General features: G+C 34.7%; 1 protein-coding gene across 3 annotated transcripts in view; it reads right to left on the reverse strand.

The window, feature by feature from the left end:
• The window catches only part of CDH18 (cadherin 18), a 192,159-nt gene that overhangs the window by 59,770 nt on the left and 113,065 nt on the right, over window positions 1–19,324 (reverse strand). For all 3 annotated transcript variants that reach the window (XM_069853512.1, XM_069853510.1, XM_069853511.1), the window contains exon 5: window positions 12,213–12,380. In XM_069853512.1, coding sequence (XP_069709613.1) covers window positions 12,213–12,380 — 168 coding nt within the window. The remainder of the gene's footprint in view (window positions 1–12,212; window positions 12,381–19,324) is intronic.

The following is a 19,324-nucleotide window of genomic DNA, read 5'->3' on the forward strand; positions in this document are numbered from 1 at the left end:
CTTATATATTCCTCTTGAGCATTCTGCAATAGTGATCAAGGCAGTGCAGCACTGAGGTGCTGGAAAATGGATCAGAAGGTGCTACATATCGAAGTTAATATGTTGTTACAGTTTGTTGAGTCTAAAGCAGCTAGGATGACTGCAAAGGTAAGCATGTGGAAAGAGATAAAATTTAAAACTGCATTGTGGCAAAAAACTACTATTCGTTGGATGGTTTGAAGAAATTATGAATATTCAGTTCTAGAGGGAATGGATGTTATCATTAAAATACAACTAATTTTAGACATGTTAGAAAATAGACAATTTTATTACACATTAGTCTAATTCCTTGCACAATGGTTCCTAAAAATATTTATGGTCTCAAATTTGCTTTGTAATACTAGCCCATAATACTAATAAACAAACAGAAGTGTGAGAAGGACGGAGAAGCACACTAAGCTTGTTAGTAGAAATAGAAAGAGATTTCCTAGGTAAAGGGGGGGGAGGGGGGTGTGGCGGGAAGTTACCACGCATTAGGGAAATATCCAGGGAAAAAAGAAGAATGTCCGGAACAACAACAGAAAAAATAGAATTTACCATATAAAAAAGAAAATAACACTGATGTAACAGGAAAATTTCTCAGTAGCTGATTCAATTAATATGCGTAGTTCACTTTTTGATGTAATTCCTTGATATTCATATAAAAGCCATCTTCACAAATTTTCATATAAGTGTTCTGCTATGCATTCTTTTGCAGAGCTCTGCGCTTACAGATGGTGTCAACTGACACTTTCATATTGTTGGCTATTTTATTTCATACATAAAATTATAGTGATGGGATAAGATGAATTTTGGAATTTACTTATGGCTAAAATAAATGTGAAATGTAGTCTTTTGTCACTTTTGCTTTGACTAATAAATTCCATAAAGGAAAAGGTTGAGGTCATAAAGAATATGTTATGTAGAGGCCATAAAGTGTATGTTACATAATTACACCAATCCAGGAACTGGAAGTGTTATAACCCATATGACAGGGTGAACTCATTAGAGATTTCCAAATAGTAAAGCTAGTTCAAATATATCCACATGACACTACACACTTCTTTGTAATCACACCCATAATGTTAGCCATCTGTTTCAGAAAATCATTTTACTGATACCAACTCCAAGCATTCCAGAATACTATAGCTTCAAGCAAAACAAATATTTGAAATCACTCATTAATTATCTGTCAGTATTTGTAGAACTGAAGTGTTCCAAAAAAAACCTGACAGAATGAAAACTGTTAGAAAATTAAAACCTTCTAGATCGTAAGGTCAAAAATGTCTCCCAACAAGTATTTAAACACTGCTCTGCAGACAGCCTGAAATTATTTCATACAGGCACGAGTGAAATAGATAATTCTAAACAATACTATCTACAAATAATATACACATAAGATGATCAAATTTAGAAATATAAAGGTTATATAAAATATATTATAGGCATTTATTTAGACTAGCGGTGGAAATTAGAAATGTTCTAACTAAGCACTAAATTGTTGTAAACTTCATTATTGGAAACTAGAGGAACTGACTAAAGGCATTTAATAGGTTTTGATAGGATATTAAAAATAACGTGGGATGGATATACTGTCAATTTATGATTCTTTATGGTAAGCTCTGAGTCTTTCTCAACCCTCTGAAAACTGATTGGGAAGTCAGGAGCTCTCTTGTTAAACTACTAAAAGATGATATTGCTTCACGTGATTGCAGCTGTATGTTCAGCAGTACTTTAGGCAGCCTGTCACTTTCTTGAAAATTGCCCAATCTTTAGATAAATGCATGGTGTTTGGTAGCAGCAGTCAGTGGAACGTTCATTCCTCCAGTGGATTTCTGCTGGACAAATCTTCTGTCATCTAAACTGCCATTACCAGTGTGTAACTCCATCCTAATCTGATATTGCCAAAGAGCCATTCCCATTTGGCTGATGCTGTATGCAAACATTCTTGCAGTCCTATTACAAATATATCCCCTAATGCCATAATGGTTGGACTCGATGATCCGGTGGGTCTCTTCCAACCTGGTTATTCTATGATTCTATGATCAGATACCAGTCTGCATTAAAACTGTTTCACCAAATCTGCTGTGGTTGAACAGATTGATCCTACGCTCCCAGCACTGCAGCCTTCCAGAAGCTGTTGTATAGAAGAGATTTCAGTCATTCTTAGTAGTGGTCCAAATTGTTCTAGTGAAGCTAATTGGTGTCTTATGGAACAAGATTCTGTAGAGGTTGATTTGATTCTCAATTTTTATGTTTACCTTCACTCAGATGCATTCACTTAGCTCAGGAGTAAATTAATACTCTTTCTAGTGAATGTTTTGTATAGGACAGTCATAGCACTTCGCAGGACTGTAATCTATGTTAACTGAAACATTGTTCAAATACACAGAGGTGGTCTTCACCTTTCAATAAACTATATGGCTTATCTGTCATTATGGTACAGAAACAATTAATTGATCAGTAGAACAATTTACTCATCATTTTAATTGGCCTACAGGCAACCTGTAGTGCTGTGTTTTGTTCTCAGAAAAGCAGTAATCTCTCCAAAAGAAGGGTACAACAGCATTTAATACAACTTTGTAAGCATCTTAGTCACTTTATTCTATGCATTAATCTATTATGTTGATAATTTTGACCTTTCTGGGTGATAATGTCCTCTTGAATACTAGGAATTACCTTCCTTAACAAAGGAAGGAAAAAAAGGCATGATACTGAAATAGCAGAGAAATAAGTGAGTATTTGGCCTGCTTATTATTTTTTTTATCCAAGATAGAGTTTTAGCAACACAAGGGTAAATACTGCAATGGATGCATTCATTCATACAGTGCAGCTCGTATGCTGAAGCCTTTGTCAGTCTTCTAGCAAACTGATAAGCACAGCAACTGATTACCTTTACACAAAATACCACCATATCCTAAATATATATTGAAGTGTTATGGGAAGAAAGATTGCTTGAACTTATAACTAGCTAAGTATTCAGTCATGAGCTAAATTGATAAGATATGAAGAACAAATGGACTGTGAGCCAGACTCAAAGTCTGATGATTATGTGCACAAAATTTAACTGGTAGTCAATTAATGGTAGATGTTCAGGAATCAAAACTGTGGCCAAAACTAATGTCTTAATTAAGGACAAGACTGATGAGTTGCCTGTATTGATAGCAAGTTAGTGGATAATACCAACTTGGACAGAAGTGGTTGGTATGCTGGAAGGCAGGGCTGCAGTTCAAAGGACCTAGAGAGGCTGGAGGAATGGGCTGGCAGGAACTTCACGTTGATGATTAACAGCACTGAGGAAGGACCTGCAAAGCAGCTTTGCAGAAATGGACTTCAAAAGGATCTTTCAAAACTTAACTAGACAAGGTCATTAGCAACTTGATCTAACTGAAGCTGACAAGCAGGGATTTGGGTTAGATCACCTTTTGTAGGTCCCACATGAATCATTGTTCCAGGCATTCATGACGTTACGTCTCACATTTTACTGCCAGCCATCTTTGACAAAATTAAAATGAATTTCTACCTGTGGACTGTGCTTGGTCTTGCTTGGTGGCTTTCTACTACAAAGTTATGCTTCATTCACAGAGCTGCTTGTTTCCAATATATGTAATAGATTATTCAGGTTTCTTTTTTGAGGCTGCATTTTTTTAGAAGATGATTTCTCTCAGTATTTCTTGGACATCTGCTACATCTTTCTTCACTAAGCTTATTTTTAATATAATAAAAACCAATTTTAATTCATCATCATTATGAATGCAATAACTTCCATAATTCCAGAATCTCAGTCAATTTTGTATCTACCACCTTTGTTCCAAATATACTTTTTTACGACAACATGTCTTTCCACAGTTAAAATAAAGAAGAAATTTTTAGGACGTGTGTTTCGTTTATTCTTCTCCATCAAAAAAACCCCAAACCCAAAGCTTTTGTACTTTCTAAAACTATTTGAAGTATGAGTGAAGTTATTTGCAAATAGTATACTAAAACAGTCTTCGAAATTCAGACATCTTGCTTGCCTTGAAACTCTGGAGAACATTAAAATTTTGGGTCAATTTAGAAACAAACATTTTTCTTAGACACAATAGACTCCTTTGGCTGGAAGACTTGAGCATCCCTATGCCCCTGATTTTACACCTCAAAGTAAACTGGGAATTGTTTGTGATTAAGATTTTAATCAGTGAAGAGTTTAATTTATGTTGCATACAACTTTCTTTACAGATAGTAACTAGAAGTAGGTGAGAACTTTCTGACTAATTCTCAGAGATCAAAAAAATTCTCACTTCTTGCAAACAGTGTGACATTCATGCTACTTGTGTAAAAGTAGAAACAGAAAGAAAACTAATTTTCTGTATTTTTCAGATTCAGTACATTCTTGTAGGTACTGAATACACAAATATGTATTTTCTATGCAAATGGTGTGGGGCATAAAAGACATTTACACTCCAAAAAAACCACTAATGATCAACTTCATGTTTGGATGTGATCTGTAGCAGTCTCTAGAGCTGTGCTGTGTTGAATATATTCTATGATATTTACAGGGGGATCATGGCTACATCACACAGCTTGGGTCAGTAGAGAGCAATATCAACACCTGTAAAAGGAGTAAAAACCATTTGGATTGTGTATGGTTTTGTTGTTGGTTTCTTTGAGTTTCCTTGGCATTAGCAGAGCTAGGATTATGCTGTCATTTGGGTTTGGCATCATAAAACACAAGAAAATGAAAGAATTTCTGAAGAACAATCCTTAAAATGCAATGGTTGTGCTCCCAATTCTCCACCCAGTAAACAAACAAAACAAATAAACACCCTTCTCATTCCCAAAACAATTACTGCCTCATTCAGAACCCTTCTAAGAAAAAAAAATCTTTTCTATCACAACTATTTCAAAATAATTTTGATATGCATGATATATGTAATGAATAATCTACCTTGTACAAAGAAATCTTCAAAGACATCTTAAGTGAAACAAAACCACTCTTAGACTCCATCCTACTGTTAGAACTAGAGTTTATGCATATAACTGGCATTAAAGTTCAGAATAAAGAACATATTTTCTACAAATATTTAGTCAGAGTTTGATACAATTATATTATTGTCACACCAAACTTCACTTTAAATTTGATTCTGTAAACAGTTCTGTGAAAAAAGTTTATTGTCATGAATTCTTGTTAAGGGAGAGTTTTTAATTCAGATATTTAAATACTCCTGAAAATATTGCATTTACTTGCTTTAATTTTTAAGTAAAGCAGTTCCTGCTTGACTAACTGGATCTCCTTCTATGATGACGTGACATGCCTAGAGGATGAGGGAAAGCCTGTGGTTGCTGTTTACCTGGACCTAAGTAAATCCTTTGACTGGTCTCCCACAGTATTTCCTAGAGAAGCTGGCAGCATAAAAAACTGGATGGATGGTTAAGCGCAGAGAGTTGTGGTGAACAGTGCTAAATGCAGTTGGCAGCCAGTCACAAGCAGTGTTCCCCAGGGCTCAGATTTGAGACCAATCTTGTTTAATATCTTTATCAATGATCTGGATGAGGGAATCAAGTACTCCCTCCATTACTTTGCAGCTGACACCAAACTGGGCAGGAGCGTTGATCTGCTCAAGGGCAGGAAGGCTCTGCTGAGGGATCTGGATAGGCTGGCTGGCTGGGCCCATGTAAATTCTATGAGGTTTAACAAGGCCAAGTGATGGGTCCTGCATTTTGGTCACAACAACCCCATGCAATGCTATTGTTTTGGGGAAAAGGGGCTGGAAAACCGCCTGGTGGAAAAGGACCTGGAAGTGCTGGTTGACAGTCAGCTGAACATGAGCTAGCACTGTACTCAGGTGGCCAAGGCAGCCAGCAACATCCTGGCTTGTATCAGAAATGGTGTGGCCAGCAGGAGTGGGGAAGTGATTGTTTCCCTTTACTTGGTCCTAGTGATGCCACACCTTGAATACTGTGTTCAGTTTTGGGCGCCTCAGTATAAGAAGGACACTGAGGTGTGGGACCGTGTCCAGAGAAGGGCAACAAAGCTGATGAAGGATATGGATCACAAGTCTTATGAGGAGCTGGTGAGGGAACTGGGTTGTTTAGTTTGGAGAAGAGGAGGCTAAGATGAGACCTTATCACTCCCTACAACTACCTGAAAGTAGGCTGTAGTGAGATGAGTGTTGGTCTCTTCTCCCATGTAACAAATGATTGGATGAGAGGAAATAGCCTCAAGTTGCATCAGGGGAGGTTTAGATTGGATATTAGGAGAAATTTCTTTACTGAGAGTGTTCAGGCATTGGAACAGACATCCAAGGTAAGTGGTGGAGTCACCATCCCGGGAAGTGTTTAAAAAATGGGTATGATTGGACTTGATGATCTTGGAGGTCTTTTTCAGCCTTGATCATTCTATGATTCTATTCAATGATTCTATGACCTGATTACGAGAATCACACTTATGTTACTCAGGAAACAGAATATTATGAGATTTCCTATCTGATTAGATGCTGTTAAATAACTTATGTCATATTTCAATAATAAATGAAACATTTTGGTAGCTGTAACTTCAAGTATTGTGCAAATACGAAAACATACCAATCTTCTTATAAACAACAAGGCAATTAAACAAACTACCTTATATAATATTTGTCCAGTCTACATAAACAGGTACCCATAGATAGATAAACTTTATTTCTTATATCATAACTCTTAGCTACTTAATGAACATCATCTTACATAATGTATTCCTCATCTCACAAGTCCATCATAGATTAATGATTGGTTCTAGCATGTTAGAAAAACACAATATGACAGAAATTTTAGAATATCACTCAGGTCACTGAGGCTTGTCCATTTTAATAATCTATTTCCTCAGTATGTTACTGATGCTAGCTTTTTAAAGAGTCTGTTGTCCTTGTGCAGCAGCCCTGTTAGGCAGGCTATTCAAAATTCTTCTTCTGGAGAATCAAAAAAGCACCATATTTCTCTTATGTTTAAGACTAACAACTGTACTCTCTTGGCCTGACACACCGAAGTCACACACCTTCACCAGGTAATATAAACATATAGCAGCATCTTTCCCCTTCATATGGGCTCCTGTCTGTCAGAATCAGAAAGAAAGTCACATTCTGAAAACTGACAGAAATAGAAGCTTACTACCTCATAGTTTACCTGCCCCACATTCAGTTTCTGATGTGACACTTTGACCATCTTTAAACAAAGAACAATTAAGTTCAAGGGATTTGGAGATTTACTTGTGATATTTCTCTGTACAGGCAGAAAATCATTATACTCAACCCCAACTGTACTCACAAAGGAAACATCACTCACTAGTCATTCACTTTGGAATCCGAGCACACACTTTATATACACAATTAACTGAAACAAAAATCGTCATGCTTAAGACTATGAGAAGCAAAATAGTCATCAGCACCAGAATTATGTCATCTTACCAATGGGGAAAAAAATCAAATAGTATTATTATATTTCTTTACATATCTTGAAACACATATATGACAAAAGTTGATGGTAATATGTAAATTATAATTTTAGAAAACTATATCCTAAATTCTGAACTACCTGTGGGGAAAAAAAACAGTGAATATGGTAGTAAAAAAACCTCTATGGAACACAGGAATGAGAAAAATGGAATAAAATAAAATTTCCTGGATAGTAACTTCACTTCTGAAGAAGGGAAGTTGTATGCAGGAATATATCTTCTGAAGAACAAAATATTAAGGTATTATGCAAATCTACATTAAGTCAACTTTCTACATGCCCTTCTAAGCTGAGTTAAGGTTTTACTGAAAAACATAAGGATCTCTTCAGCCATAACTGAGACCTTGAATAATTCAATTGCAGTACACTTAACTTTGTTGTATTATAGCTAGCAGCTATTGGGAGCAGCCACAAAGGTAGTAAGTGTTATAGTGTGAAATATGAAAACTGTGTTCCTCTAATTATAGTGAAAAAAAAATCTTATTAAATAAGCAACACTTAAATGTAGATCAATTTCTGAAATGAAGTGCTTCCTAATACTCCTTGGACATTGAGTCATTGCTAGACTCATCATGATCATCACATAAACCACACGATGAACAGGAAACTAGATTACCAAGTATGAAATCTAATTGACAAAGGTGCAGTTGATCAGATGTCAGCAATCTTAAGCCAAACCATTTATTAAGGCCTTTTCTTGTTTTGTTTTAAATCTGAGTTTCCTGACGGCACAAAACATCTTTAACCACTTAAATTCAATGGTTTCCAGCAACTTTTATCCCCTGACTAATTTCAGGCAAATCTAAGAAAAGGGCTGAGGCCTCAAAGACATTAGGATTCTACAAGCCTCTTAACACTTACTGCTTGAATAGAGGAGAAAGTCCTGCTAAAAGGAAATCAGAGAAAATTCCCTTTACTCATCTAATTTGGCAGATGCCAAGTGGTCAATCAGCAAGAAGATTGCTCTGAACTTGTCACCACAGGAGGACAGGACAACGCTACAGTGCATGGCAGCAGGGAGTGAGAGGATGATGATGACAGTTATGTATTGGGATCATAAGAGCTGGATGTACTGTGTGGAACTCTGGATATGGAAAAGACCATATTGGAGTACAAATCCTAAAAGAAAATGAACAGCAGATACCTTAGCACTTAATTAATTAATAAGTTATATTAACAGTGCTGGATAGTAGACAACTTACTAGCACAGAACAGAATGTCCAACCTGGGATGCGAGTTTATCTTTCCAGAACCAGCTGCAGCATCTTCATACAACTTTCCTATTTAAGCATGGCTATGTACTTTTCATACAATGACATTGTAAAACGTGAGGCCAAACTAATTAAGCATATACATAATTTCACATCATGTATACATACTGCCATGAAAAAAACAAGCATCAACAACCAAGCTTTATAAAAATGCTTTAAGCATGACTTGTATTTAAATTCTGCTTTACCTTAAAGAACACAGCAAAATATATTAGACAACAAAATCTAGAAATGGAGTATCAGGGAAATAATTTCCTTGTAAAACTAGAGTTTAAAGACAATAACAAAGATCTCCGACACACTGCCCAAACCGCAGTTGTTAGCCCTTGACGTAGAAAACATGTCAGTGGAAGCATCTGACTAGTGTGATGATCTTGACACAATCTATATTTAGGATGAATAGATTCATCCTAAATAAAGCAAAAAATGCAGAATCTATTCATTCTAAACAAGACGAGAGAGAATTAATGAGAGAAAAGCATATAGAAAATTCTAATATAACTCAAGGCTGGTAACAGTGTCATCAGTAGATGGAACATTTTCTATCAGATTATTGAAATAAATTTATGACTATAAAACTAGGGCCCTCAGCCATCAACCCAGTGGATCCATCAGGAGTAAAACTAACAAGAACTGAGAGACACTGGTTATTCAAAAGCAAAAATCTTCCCATGCAGAGCATTGCCTGTCAGATTACATTAAATAGATAGTTCATTTATAACTGGACTCTCTAAAGAAAAGAAATCTGTGGTAATGAAGAAAAAGAAACTAATATTGTACAAGATGCACTGAAATAGTTGATAAGCAAAATGTATTTGAGATTTCAGGTAATTCTCCTGCTGAATACACAAACCTGTGCTTATTCCTGAGACATACTGTGTTTTGCAAAAAGAATCTTTTAGCTATGTTTCCTATTCCAGATATATTATTATTATTGCAATGTATTTCAGAACTGCAACCATCAGACTGATAAAATTATACAGTAATATTTCATATTATCCCTCCTAGAATTGTTGATATTTTGAAAAATTGTAACTCTTCTGTTAGTAATTTCTTTCAAAGAAAGTCAGTTCTGTTTTGAGTGAGTACAGAAAAAAAATTAAAAACCAGAGTAAATTCAGTTAAGAAGATATATTAACAATCTCTATTTCCAAATTTGAAAGATATTTTTTAAGTGTTTCTTTAAGGGGAGATGGGCGTGTGTAAATCCTCCATACCTTACTTCACGTGCCTCTCTAATTGAACACTGATCTGCCAAAGCCAGAAAGATACAATATTTTAAATATGTACAAGAAAATATATTTCTAAAGAAAACAAAAAATAAAAGCATCAATCAGATGTGCTCCCAGTGTGTTTTCAAGTAAAGTACTCATACAGCTAGAATCAGATTCAAAATGCACAATTATGGCAATGGAGGAAATGAAACTAACAAAAAGACAGTCTGCAGATTAGCTGAGCTTCAGCCTGTCCCAAGGGTTATATATTTGGTGTATTCAGGTTTTGTAACCACTTTCCTTGAATTCAATTCTGAATGAGACAAGTCTCAGTAAGTCTCATTTAGCACTCCATCTCATAAGAAATTTAACTGAAAATTATGGCATACAAAGAAAGGAGAAGAAAATAAACAATGAAGTTACTTCCATTTGTGCAATAGTAGTGTATTTTTGTAACAGTTCATGATGCTAAGATGGCCTGATTTTAGATAACATATACTTTCATTCTGTATTACTAACGCGAGTCTTTTGCAAAAGGTTTAAATTATACTTGTTGAAAAAGGAGTAAAAGAGCAATGCTACAGTCATAACTGCAGTATAGAAATCCTGTATAAGGAAAGAAAGAAAATATTGATACTCTACAAGACTATTTTCTGTTAAAATGGTAAATTTTAAATTACATTTTTACTTTGTTTTGTTAAATAACGAATTTTCATTAAATGTCAAATGTTTTGTAGTTTTTAATGTGATTTTTTGCAATTATTAGAATACCTCAAAATAAATGCAATATAATCTGAACATTTTATATTTCTTCCATTTCTGAAAAAATATTGACACTGATAAAGAAATACATGTGCCAACATATAGTTCTGTCTGCCAGTCAATTTATTATGACAAACATTTCATTAAAAATAAAAGAGGCCAATTCTTGAAATCTGATAAGTAGAGATCCATTTGTCTCCGAGTTTGCAGGAAATTTAGAACATTTTTTCCTATAACTATTTTTGATGTTTTATTTGTTCAAATATATACCTTACTTTTGCCTTTCCAACAGTTAGGAAGTATTATATAGAGTAACGGATGCTAGGACAATTTTGTGGAATGTAAAAGCAAATATATTTCTGTGTTTCAAAGGCTTTGTGTATTTTTACGTGTTTCGGAGGCACAGAAAAAATATTTATTTCTACAACATTTTAATGAGCCTTCTTACTGCTTGACCAGGTTTTACACGATGTGTATTGCCAGGAAGCTTTGCTTTTCCCCAGAGCTTTGTGATCTCCATTATTGTTTATAAATATAAATCTTGTAATTCAAACAGCCTAATGCATTTCCCAGTGGATGTCCCTATAACTACTAGTCCATTGTGTTCTACAAGGGCTCATGCAATGTTTGAGTCTAGATTACAATATTCTTACTTGTCTTGAGCCAATCTGTAAAGGAAAGTAGGTTTAGCTATGCAATTACTTTCCATAAGACTTTTAAATAAATTGTTAAGTGAATTCAGAATTCATACAAGACTCCAGCTGCTGTGACAGATCAATGCGCACACAATGAGTTGGATAGAAATGAACTTCCTATTAGCAGTCATATTAAGATATTCTAAGAGTATTCTAGTGTATACTTTTCATAAATGCATGTCAGAGCATTCAGTTTGACATTAACATTGGCAATTCATTTAACTGGGCTAAAGGCAGTCTCCACTGTAGCTTAACAACAGTGAGGAATAGCTTAGGTTTTGACCATCTGTAATATAAAAAGTGATCTTAATAGTTCTTATGGATATAGAGAAAGAAACAGAAGAAAAAAAATCAATGATGTGTATGGCAGCAGTCAAAGGCATGCTGAATTCAGTCTTTTAATGTGTTACCATTTGTTGTTCTTTTCTACCATGGGAACAACATAATTCACTTGGGGGATTGAAATCACAGTTATTGCAGTACACATTCAAAAAAGGACTGGAGAATAGCCCATGTATGGAAAGAGTATTCCTATGTCATCTACCTCACTCTTACTCAGTGTTTGATAGAAAGATACCTTCACTGTTTTCAATATTCTAGCTATACAATTTCTGTGTTTCATCGGAAAAGACTGGAAAACAAAAAAATATTGCTGGATCCAAACAATTCCCAAGCTGCCACCTCCTCACACATTTGAATACTAACTGGATTTCACTTAATAGCTTCTTACTTCACACAAAATCAACATGATCTTTACATAAACTATGTGCTGAAATTCTACCTACTCTGAGGAAACCTAGGTGGATTGTCGTTGACATCAGTGAGTGTGATATTTACAGTTGTTGACCCTGACAGCCCTCCGACTTGCCCAGCCATATCTTTGGCTTGAATGACAACAGAATAATGCTCTCTGGCTTCCCTGTCCATGTTGTGCAAGGCAGTCCTGATGACACCTGTGAAGGAAAGAAAACAAACAAGAAAAAGAAAGGTCAGGATTAGCTTGTTCTAGCAAGACATAAGAATAGGCATATCCTTTCTTTTTAGGAAAGGTGAGGCATGGCAGGTTTTCTGTAAATGTAAAGTTTTTCTAAAATAAAAATAAACTGCTTATAGAGGTTTTTTTATACATACATACATACATATATAGTTTATGTATAAAACAATGCCAGTTGATGCTAGACAACCAACTTGCTGGAGGATAAGAAGAAATTAAAATTATATCTATTAAAACAACCATTATATTAATAAATTATTAAAACAACTTATATAATATTCCTAGCTTAAAAGTACATTGCCAGTACATGCCAGCGTTTTCTCATATAACTGTTTAAATATCTACTTAATATAAATATTAATGAATGGGAACTCTTATCCCACTGAATATGACACAAACTACTTGTTAAGAAATGCTAATTTCTGAATTAAAATATGACATAGCCTTAAAACTACCCAAACCCTAACTTTCTTATTTGACAAATCTCAAAAAGCTATGCTGTCTTATTTGATACATGTCAATCATGTACATTTCTGTTCAGAAATGTGACTTACCTAATACTTGTCTGTAATGTTAAAGATGAGCTATTATTTTTTTGTACTACAGAACAGAGAGAAATCTAAAAATTGAGTGATCCTAAAATTCTATTCAATTTTATTCATCACCATCAGATATATTTTTTAACATTTAGCCAATTACACATGCAGAAGTAAAGTTTACAACAAAGGAGGAACAGTCAATGCTGTGGACTCAGTTTCAGTTCTGGGATGTTTGTCACTTGTGATTATATCTGTAAATTAACCCCTGCTAATGTCTTTGACCACAAGCATACAGGAACTTCATGAAGCTGAATAAAGGGAAATATCAAGTCCTGTACCAGAGAACCAGTACATGCTGTGGACAGACTAGCTGGGAAGCAGCTTCTGGGAACAGGATCTAGGGGGCATCCTCAAGCTGGACGTTAGCCAGCAATGTGCCCTTGCAGTGAGCGAGGCCAACAGCATCCCAGGCTGAATTATAAAGAGCATTGCCAGCAGGCCAAGGCAGGGGATCCTTATCCTTGGCTCATCACTGGTAAAGCCACATCTGGAGTGCTGAGTCCAGTTCTGGGCTCACCGGTACATTAAAGACAATGACAGACTGCAGTAATTTGCATAGAAATAAACGTGAGATGATGTAATTACTAACAACCACATTTTCAAAACCCTAATTTTTTAGCATAATTTGTTTTTGCACTGTTAAACTGAGTGGCTTTTATAACTAGTAAGAAAATATACCACAGCATGATCAGATATCGCTTCTGGGTAAAGTTTAAACATATAACAGCCATTAGCAAAAAAAAACTTAAGAAGAGCCTTGCTCTTCCAGACAACCTGCTGTACAGAATGATTCTCCAGATTTTTGATTCCCACAGTCTCAGATGATGCAAAAAGTGATGTCCAGCACACTACTTTCCCTTTAAAATTACTTTTTTTTTTTGCATTACTCCAGTAAAATTGCTTAGCCATTACTAGGTAAGAAAAAGAAATTTTCATGTAGCTTACACCATTGTTTCCATTCTTTCCTGCAAGCAAATCATACATAAATAGTAGAACTATCCCCAAAGAATAGTATTTTAAAGTATCCATGAAGTTTCAGAATTACTTTAACAGAGTTTTGCACTCTAATTTCCTTTTCATTGGAGGTATTGATTCTGGACAAGCAGTCTAAAAATAGTATACCAGTCTCTTTTAGTTCATCATTATTTTTCTTTCCTTTAAATGACACTGTTATAAAGAGATCTTTTTTAAGAAATTTCACCTTGATATACTGAAATGAACCACAATTTATACATAGTATAACAGAAAGGCATGGAGACATTTGAAAAAAAGTATTGAAACAATTTAAATATACAGTTTCATCAAAATCAGTATGATTCATGAAACTTGTCACTACTGTTCTGAAATTTCATTTTGCTAAAAAAATGAAGATACAAAAGCATAAAAAATAAAAATTTCCTGCTTTGAAATTTTTCAAATAAGTTTCATCAATTTTTCACATTGAAACAAAACTTATTGGAAATTTTAATGTTTATGTATATACACGGAGGGCGTATGGGATACTTTTTTTAAAAAAAAACAAACTTGCATTTCAATTTCAAACATACTAATTTTACATAGCGGAACATCTGTATTCTGTACAATCCTTATAAATACACTAGTAGCTTACATTTTTAAACTGATTTCAACAAACATAATTTCCTCTGAATTACAATTACTTTTCTCTTGCTTTTTGCTTCAAGGAATATGGTACTGATGCAGTGCTTGTAGACAGTTAATAAGGATTTGCAGATGACTAATCATTTTATCTATCTGTATTGCATCAGTAAGAGTTATGTAACTATTGCGTGTACCCTAATGCTCTATCCTTGCCACTAGATGCCACACCAATTGTTCTGGCAGTATAGCACTAAAATCACACACAATTTCAAATTTCTCTAATGATCCCAAAAGGTGTAAGGAGAACTTTATTGGTTGTCTTTTCCAATAAGGTAAGTCAAAATGCTCCAGCAGTTCATTTTAAAGTATGAACAAGTATCTTCAATGTACCTGGCTCCTATATATCCCATAAGAAGACAGAAAGTTCATATTAAAGAAGGCATCCCCCTGTCTAAAATTGTGAGGAAAAATGAAAAAGAAAAGTCACTTTTTTTTTTTTTTAATTTAAACACAGCCTTAATTTTGCCTTATCTGCGTTAAGCAGCCCTGCCACCCTGTTAACTCTTTTCAGCTATGCTTTCTATATTTATTCATCTCTATTAAGTAAGGAAAGATAAAAAAGAAAAAGCAAGATGTAGAAATCATTATGCAGATACTGCACCCTGTTTCTAGTATTAAACAGAGAATATTTATAAAAGTTTGCTATGCCACTATGTCAAAAATTATGTACACGAGAAGATTTAGATCTATTGGAATGAGAAGGACACAAAGCTCTGGACCTATGGCCTGCTGAGTTTAGTCATACCTATTACCATCTTAAAATGATGTGAAACATTTTCCCACATGGAAGGCTCTCTCACAACATACTTCTTTTAACTTCTTGTGTAAATGTATTCACCTCTAAACCACACATTTTTTGTTTCTGTTTTTGTTTCGTCTGAAAATTTTTACAGTCTTGCAAAGTACATTTTCTAATTTGAATTTATTTATCCTTGACCATGGATGACCAGAAACATACCTACATTTCAGAGGAGTTTTTATCACCACCTTTTTTAATTACAACTTTTTCTTTTTTTTTTCAGATCACGTCAAAATGGTGATCCATCTGAGATTGATTAACATAGCCAAGACATTCTCTGGCAACGACACTTGGAAATTCATGAGACCAGAGTTACTGTAGAATCACAGAATATCTTGAGTTGGAAGGGACTCATAAGGATCATTGAGTCCAACTCCCTGCTCTTCAGGACTAACTTAAACTACACAATATGAGTAAGTGTGTTGTCCAGATAGTCTTATAATTAGTCCTGCATCACTGCCTTTGTTATACAATACTATTAAATTTCATCATGCTTTTCTTGCCCTGGCTTTCAAAGAGATAAGCTTCTTCCTCTGTATAACAACTCCTCACAACTTTTTGCAATCAGGAAATTTCTCTGTGATGGTCTGGCATTTATCCTCAGAACATCAGACAAATCTATCAAGAAGAAAATTGAGAAATTGATCTCTGAAAAAGGATTGAGATGTCTACTACTGTGGATATTTCTTTTTCTTTCCTTTTACCCAATGCCTCTTGATTTGAGAAAACTGTGAAAATAGGGCTTTTACTTCCTTCTTCCTTCCTTCCTTCATGATACTGAACTGCAGTCAGTTCCTTTTTTCTTCCCCTCAAGTTTTTCTTTAAGATACTTCTATACTCTGCAGCATGTTACAATGTGTTATGTTGTCTCTTGGCATTCTGTGAAGAACCATTTTCCTGCCATGTAACAAGAGCTGCTTTTTTTTTCTGCTTTACATAACTGTCATTATACATTTCATTCCCTTATAGGGTCTTCACTAGACACTTCATGTCAAAGAACTACAGAAATGACAATTAGTGGTCAATTTTCTTCTGTTACCGTGATTATAGTACTGAAAGACACTATGCTCTTTCTTAAGAAAAATTACAGTTGAAATAAAATAGATTAATCCTACATTGAAAGACAAATGCTGTAATAAAATTAAATAGAAATTATTGAAAAAAAGTTAAAAAGAAAATAGTAAGTTATTAAAAAAATAAATAAGTCAGAATAGTGTCAATTTGGTATTAAAAGCTGTGTGTGAGGGTGTTAACCAGACTGATTACATTACAATTGATACACCCAGAAAAAAAAAATCCATTCAATTTACTGTTAGTAAAAATCTCAAAGATCTTGAGTAACAGCCTGAATTTACAAAATGAATACGGCTTTTGCCAAAGCATTCTGAATTAAGGAACCTGAAGAAAGCTTCACTGACTGACTGGAAATTACACCAAATTATGTGGCAATTTCATGGATGCCAAATGTAATCATAGCACTTTCCACTGTTGTCATAATGTAAAGAATATTCAAAAGAATTAAATTAAAAATTTGCTGCTATGCTGTCTCCAAGAAAGCAGACAAGACTAATCTGCCATATGCAGTTGCTGCAAATCAAAGGAATATCCATTAAAGAAATACCACAGCAAATAGCCACCCTATTTGAGCAAGAAGCTGTCACTTTTTTGTCTTGCAAATAGTTAAGGCATATATATGGATGCTAGGTTTGCCAGGTCTTTTTCAGTTAGTCTTTTTCAATTTTTTAAAACACATTTCTCTGTCTCTTGTGAGCTTGTTTAATCAGCAAGACAGTACTATCAGTGATTTTTTTTCACTGAAGTGTTGTACTTGTCCTACCGTCTTCAGATTACTGCTACTTCCAAATAACTATACTATAGAAGAGATATTTTCTAGATATAGTGGTAGTGGATTGTTGGTTTATAACACTGTGATTGTTGTCATTTCTGCAGAAATCAACTTTTCACTTTGCTCTATACCTCAGCCTCAAACTTTTCAGAAAAGTAAGCATTTAAACAAAACTGACTTTTTTTTGGTACAGATCTCATTATCTAATCATAATCCAAATTTATGTAACAAATCTATGCCAGTGTGGCTCTATATGACTGTAAAGGTATAGGTGTCTTTTCATTTGTTCTGTTGAGTTGTACAGATATGGTTTTACTGTCTGTGGACCTCTGTGCAAATGGGGATGTAAACTTGAGTTCACACACACAACTCGAGCGGTACCTGGCAGCCTGTATAAATAGTTTTTATCTGTATTTGAAAGTAGCTAAGAAGAGTTAATCATGGTAAGTAAAATAGTTGTTAGATTGTAGTACAGGCAGGATGGAATTATATTTTAACGGAAATAGTCAGTGGAAAGAGAACAGAATGAAGAGCTTCTGTCCCAGTAGTAATAAAGTAAACTACAGTCACTACATTACCCTGGGTCCTGCAAGACATACAGCATCTTCTTTTATTATTTTCTAGTCAAAGGAAAACAGCTTATATAACCATCTACATGAAAAAAGCGTGAGCTGGACTATAAGAAAAAGATTGGTCTGCAACTTCTAAAAATCTTTTCAGATTCTCTAAGAAAAATCAGGGGAATGCAGTCTGAGAGGTGGGCAGCAGTCACTGAAGGCCAGAAATCTGGCTGTTTCTTTTTCTATTTTAAAAGGCAATATTTCTTCCCAAACACATTACAAGGCTTAACACTTTGTTAGGTACAGTGTTTGTAATCATTCAAATCTTCAACATGTCGTCTCTTTCTAAGCAACAGTCTACTTTGGAAAGAAATCTAAATATAGTTTAGATTTTTAGTATAGTTTATGCAATGTGATGTATCCACAGTCAAAATAAATACTTTCACAGTCTAAGGTATTCAAGTTCAATGGTGAATTCTTTCTCTAATGGATTCATTGTTAAAAAACAGATGGGACCACCAGGTCTGCCACAGAACTCAAGCCATCGACTGAACTAGCACTGTACTGAACCTGACAGTTTGATTTTGGCTAAGGTACATTCTCCTAAAAGCAGGCAATTCTGAAATTAAGTGATCAAGAGTTAGCAAACATCACCTGTTTCCTTGACTGTATATACCAGTTCTGTGTGCATGTGTGTGTATATATATATATACACCAGACTGCCTATACCAGTCAAAGGTCTGCCTATTATTTGGTAATGTGCACTTTCAGTTTCAAACCACTGCCTCTTTTCACTCTCTTTCAAACTGCAGGTTCTTGGTATTTCTCCTTGTAAAGGTACTGCTATACCCTCCTGAAGATAACCTTTCTCATAAAATAAATAGTAAAAAAATGTTTCACAGTAAAGCCTTTCCTGCCACTCACAGTGTTATTTGCTTTTTTCAGTTTTCCAAAATTTTTTTAAAATAAAACCAAAGTAAATTAATGTTGATACATCAATAATGATACAGCCCCTCCTCCAGTACCAATCTTTGATATAAATTTAACTTTTCTAATCTTTTACAATACATCAGTAATCTAATTAAGGAAGGTTTTGGTTTTGGGGGGCTCTTTCAGTTGTTTGGTTTTTTCCCCTGCACTACTGCTTATGGAACTTATTTTGAGCTGCTTTACGTACTTATACAGTCCCACACTCCTCAGTTCTTATTGTATAACTTTAGGCTTTGCATTTATTACATTGAGCGCCATAGATTATCAAACAATCTCGGTTATTTGACAGGATGCGCTGTTCTCACTTTTATTTATCATTCTGCCATTTTTGTCTCATCCAACAATTTTATCAGCAGAAGTCTTATGTTTACTTTTAATCCCTACAGAAAAAAGCTGAACAGTGTTGGTCATATCCTGATGCCTGTAGAGCCCTGGTGACTCTACAAGTCT

The sequence above is a fragment of the Phaenicophaeus curvirostris genome, chromosome 3 (assembly GCF_032191515.1).
Source record: "Phaenicophaeus curvirostris isolate KB17595 chromosome 3, BPBGC_Pcur_1.0, whole genome shotgun sequence".
Lineage (NCBI taxonomy): Eukaryota > Metazoa > Chordata > Aves > Cuculiformes > Cuculidae > Phaenicophaeus > Phaenicophaeus curvirostris.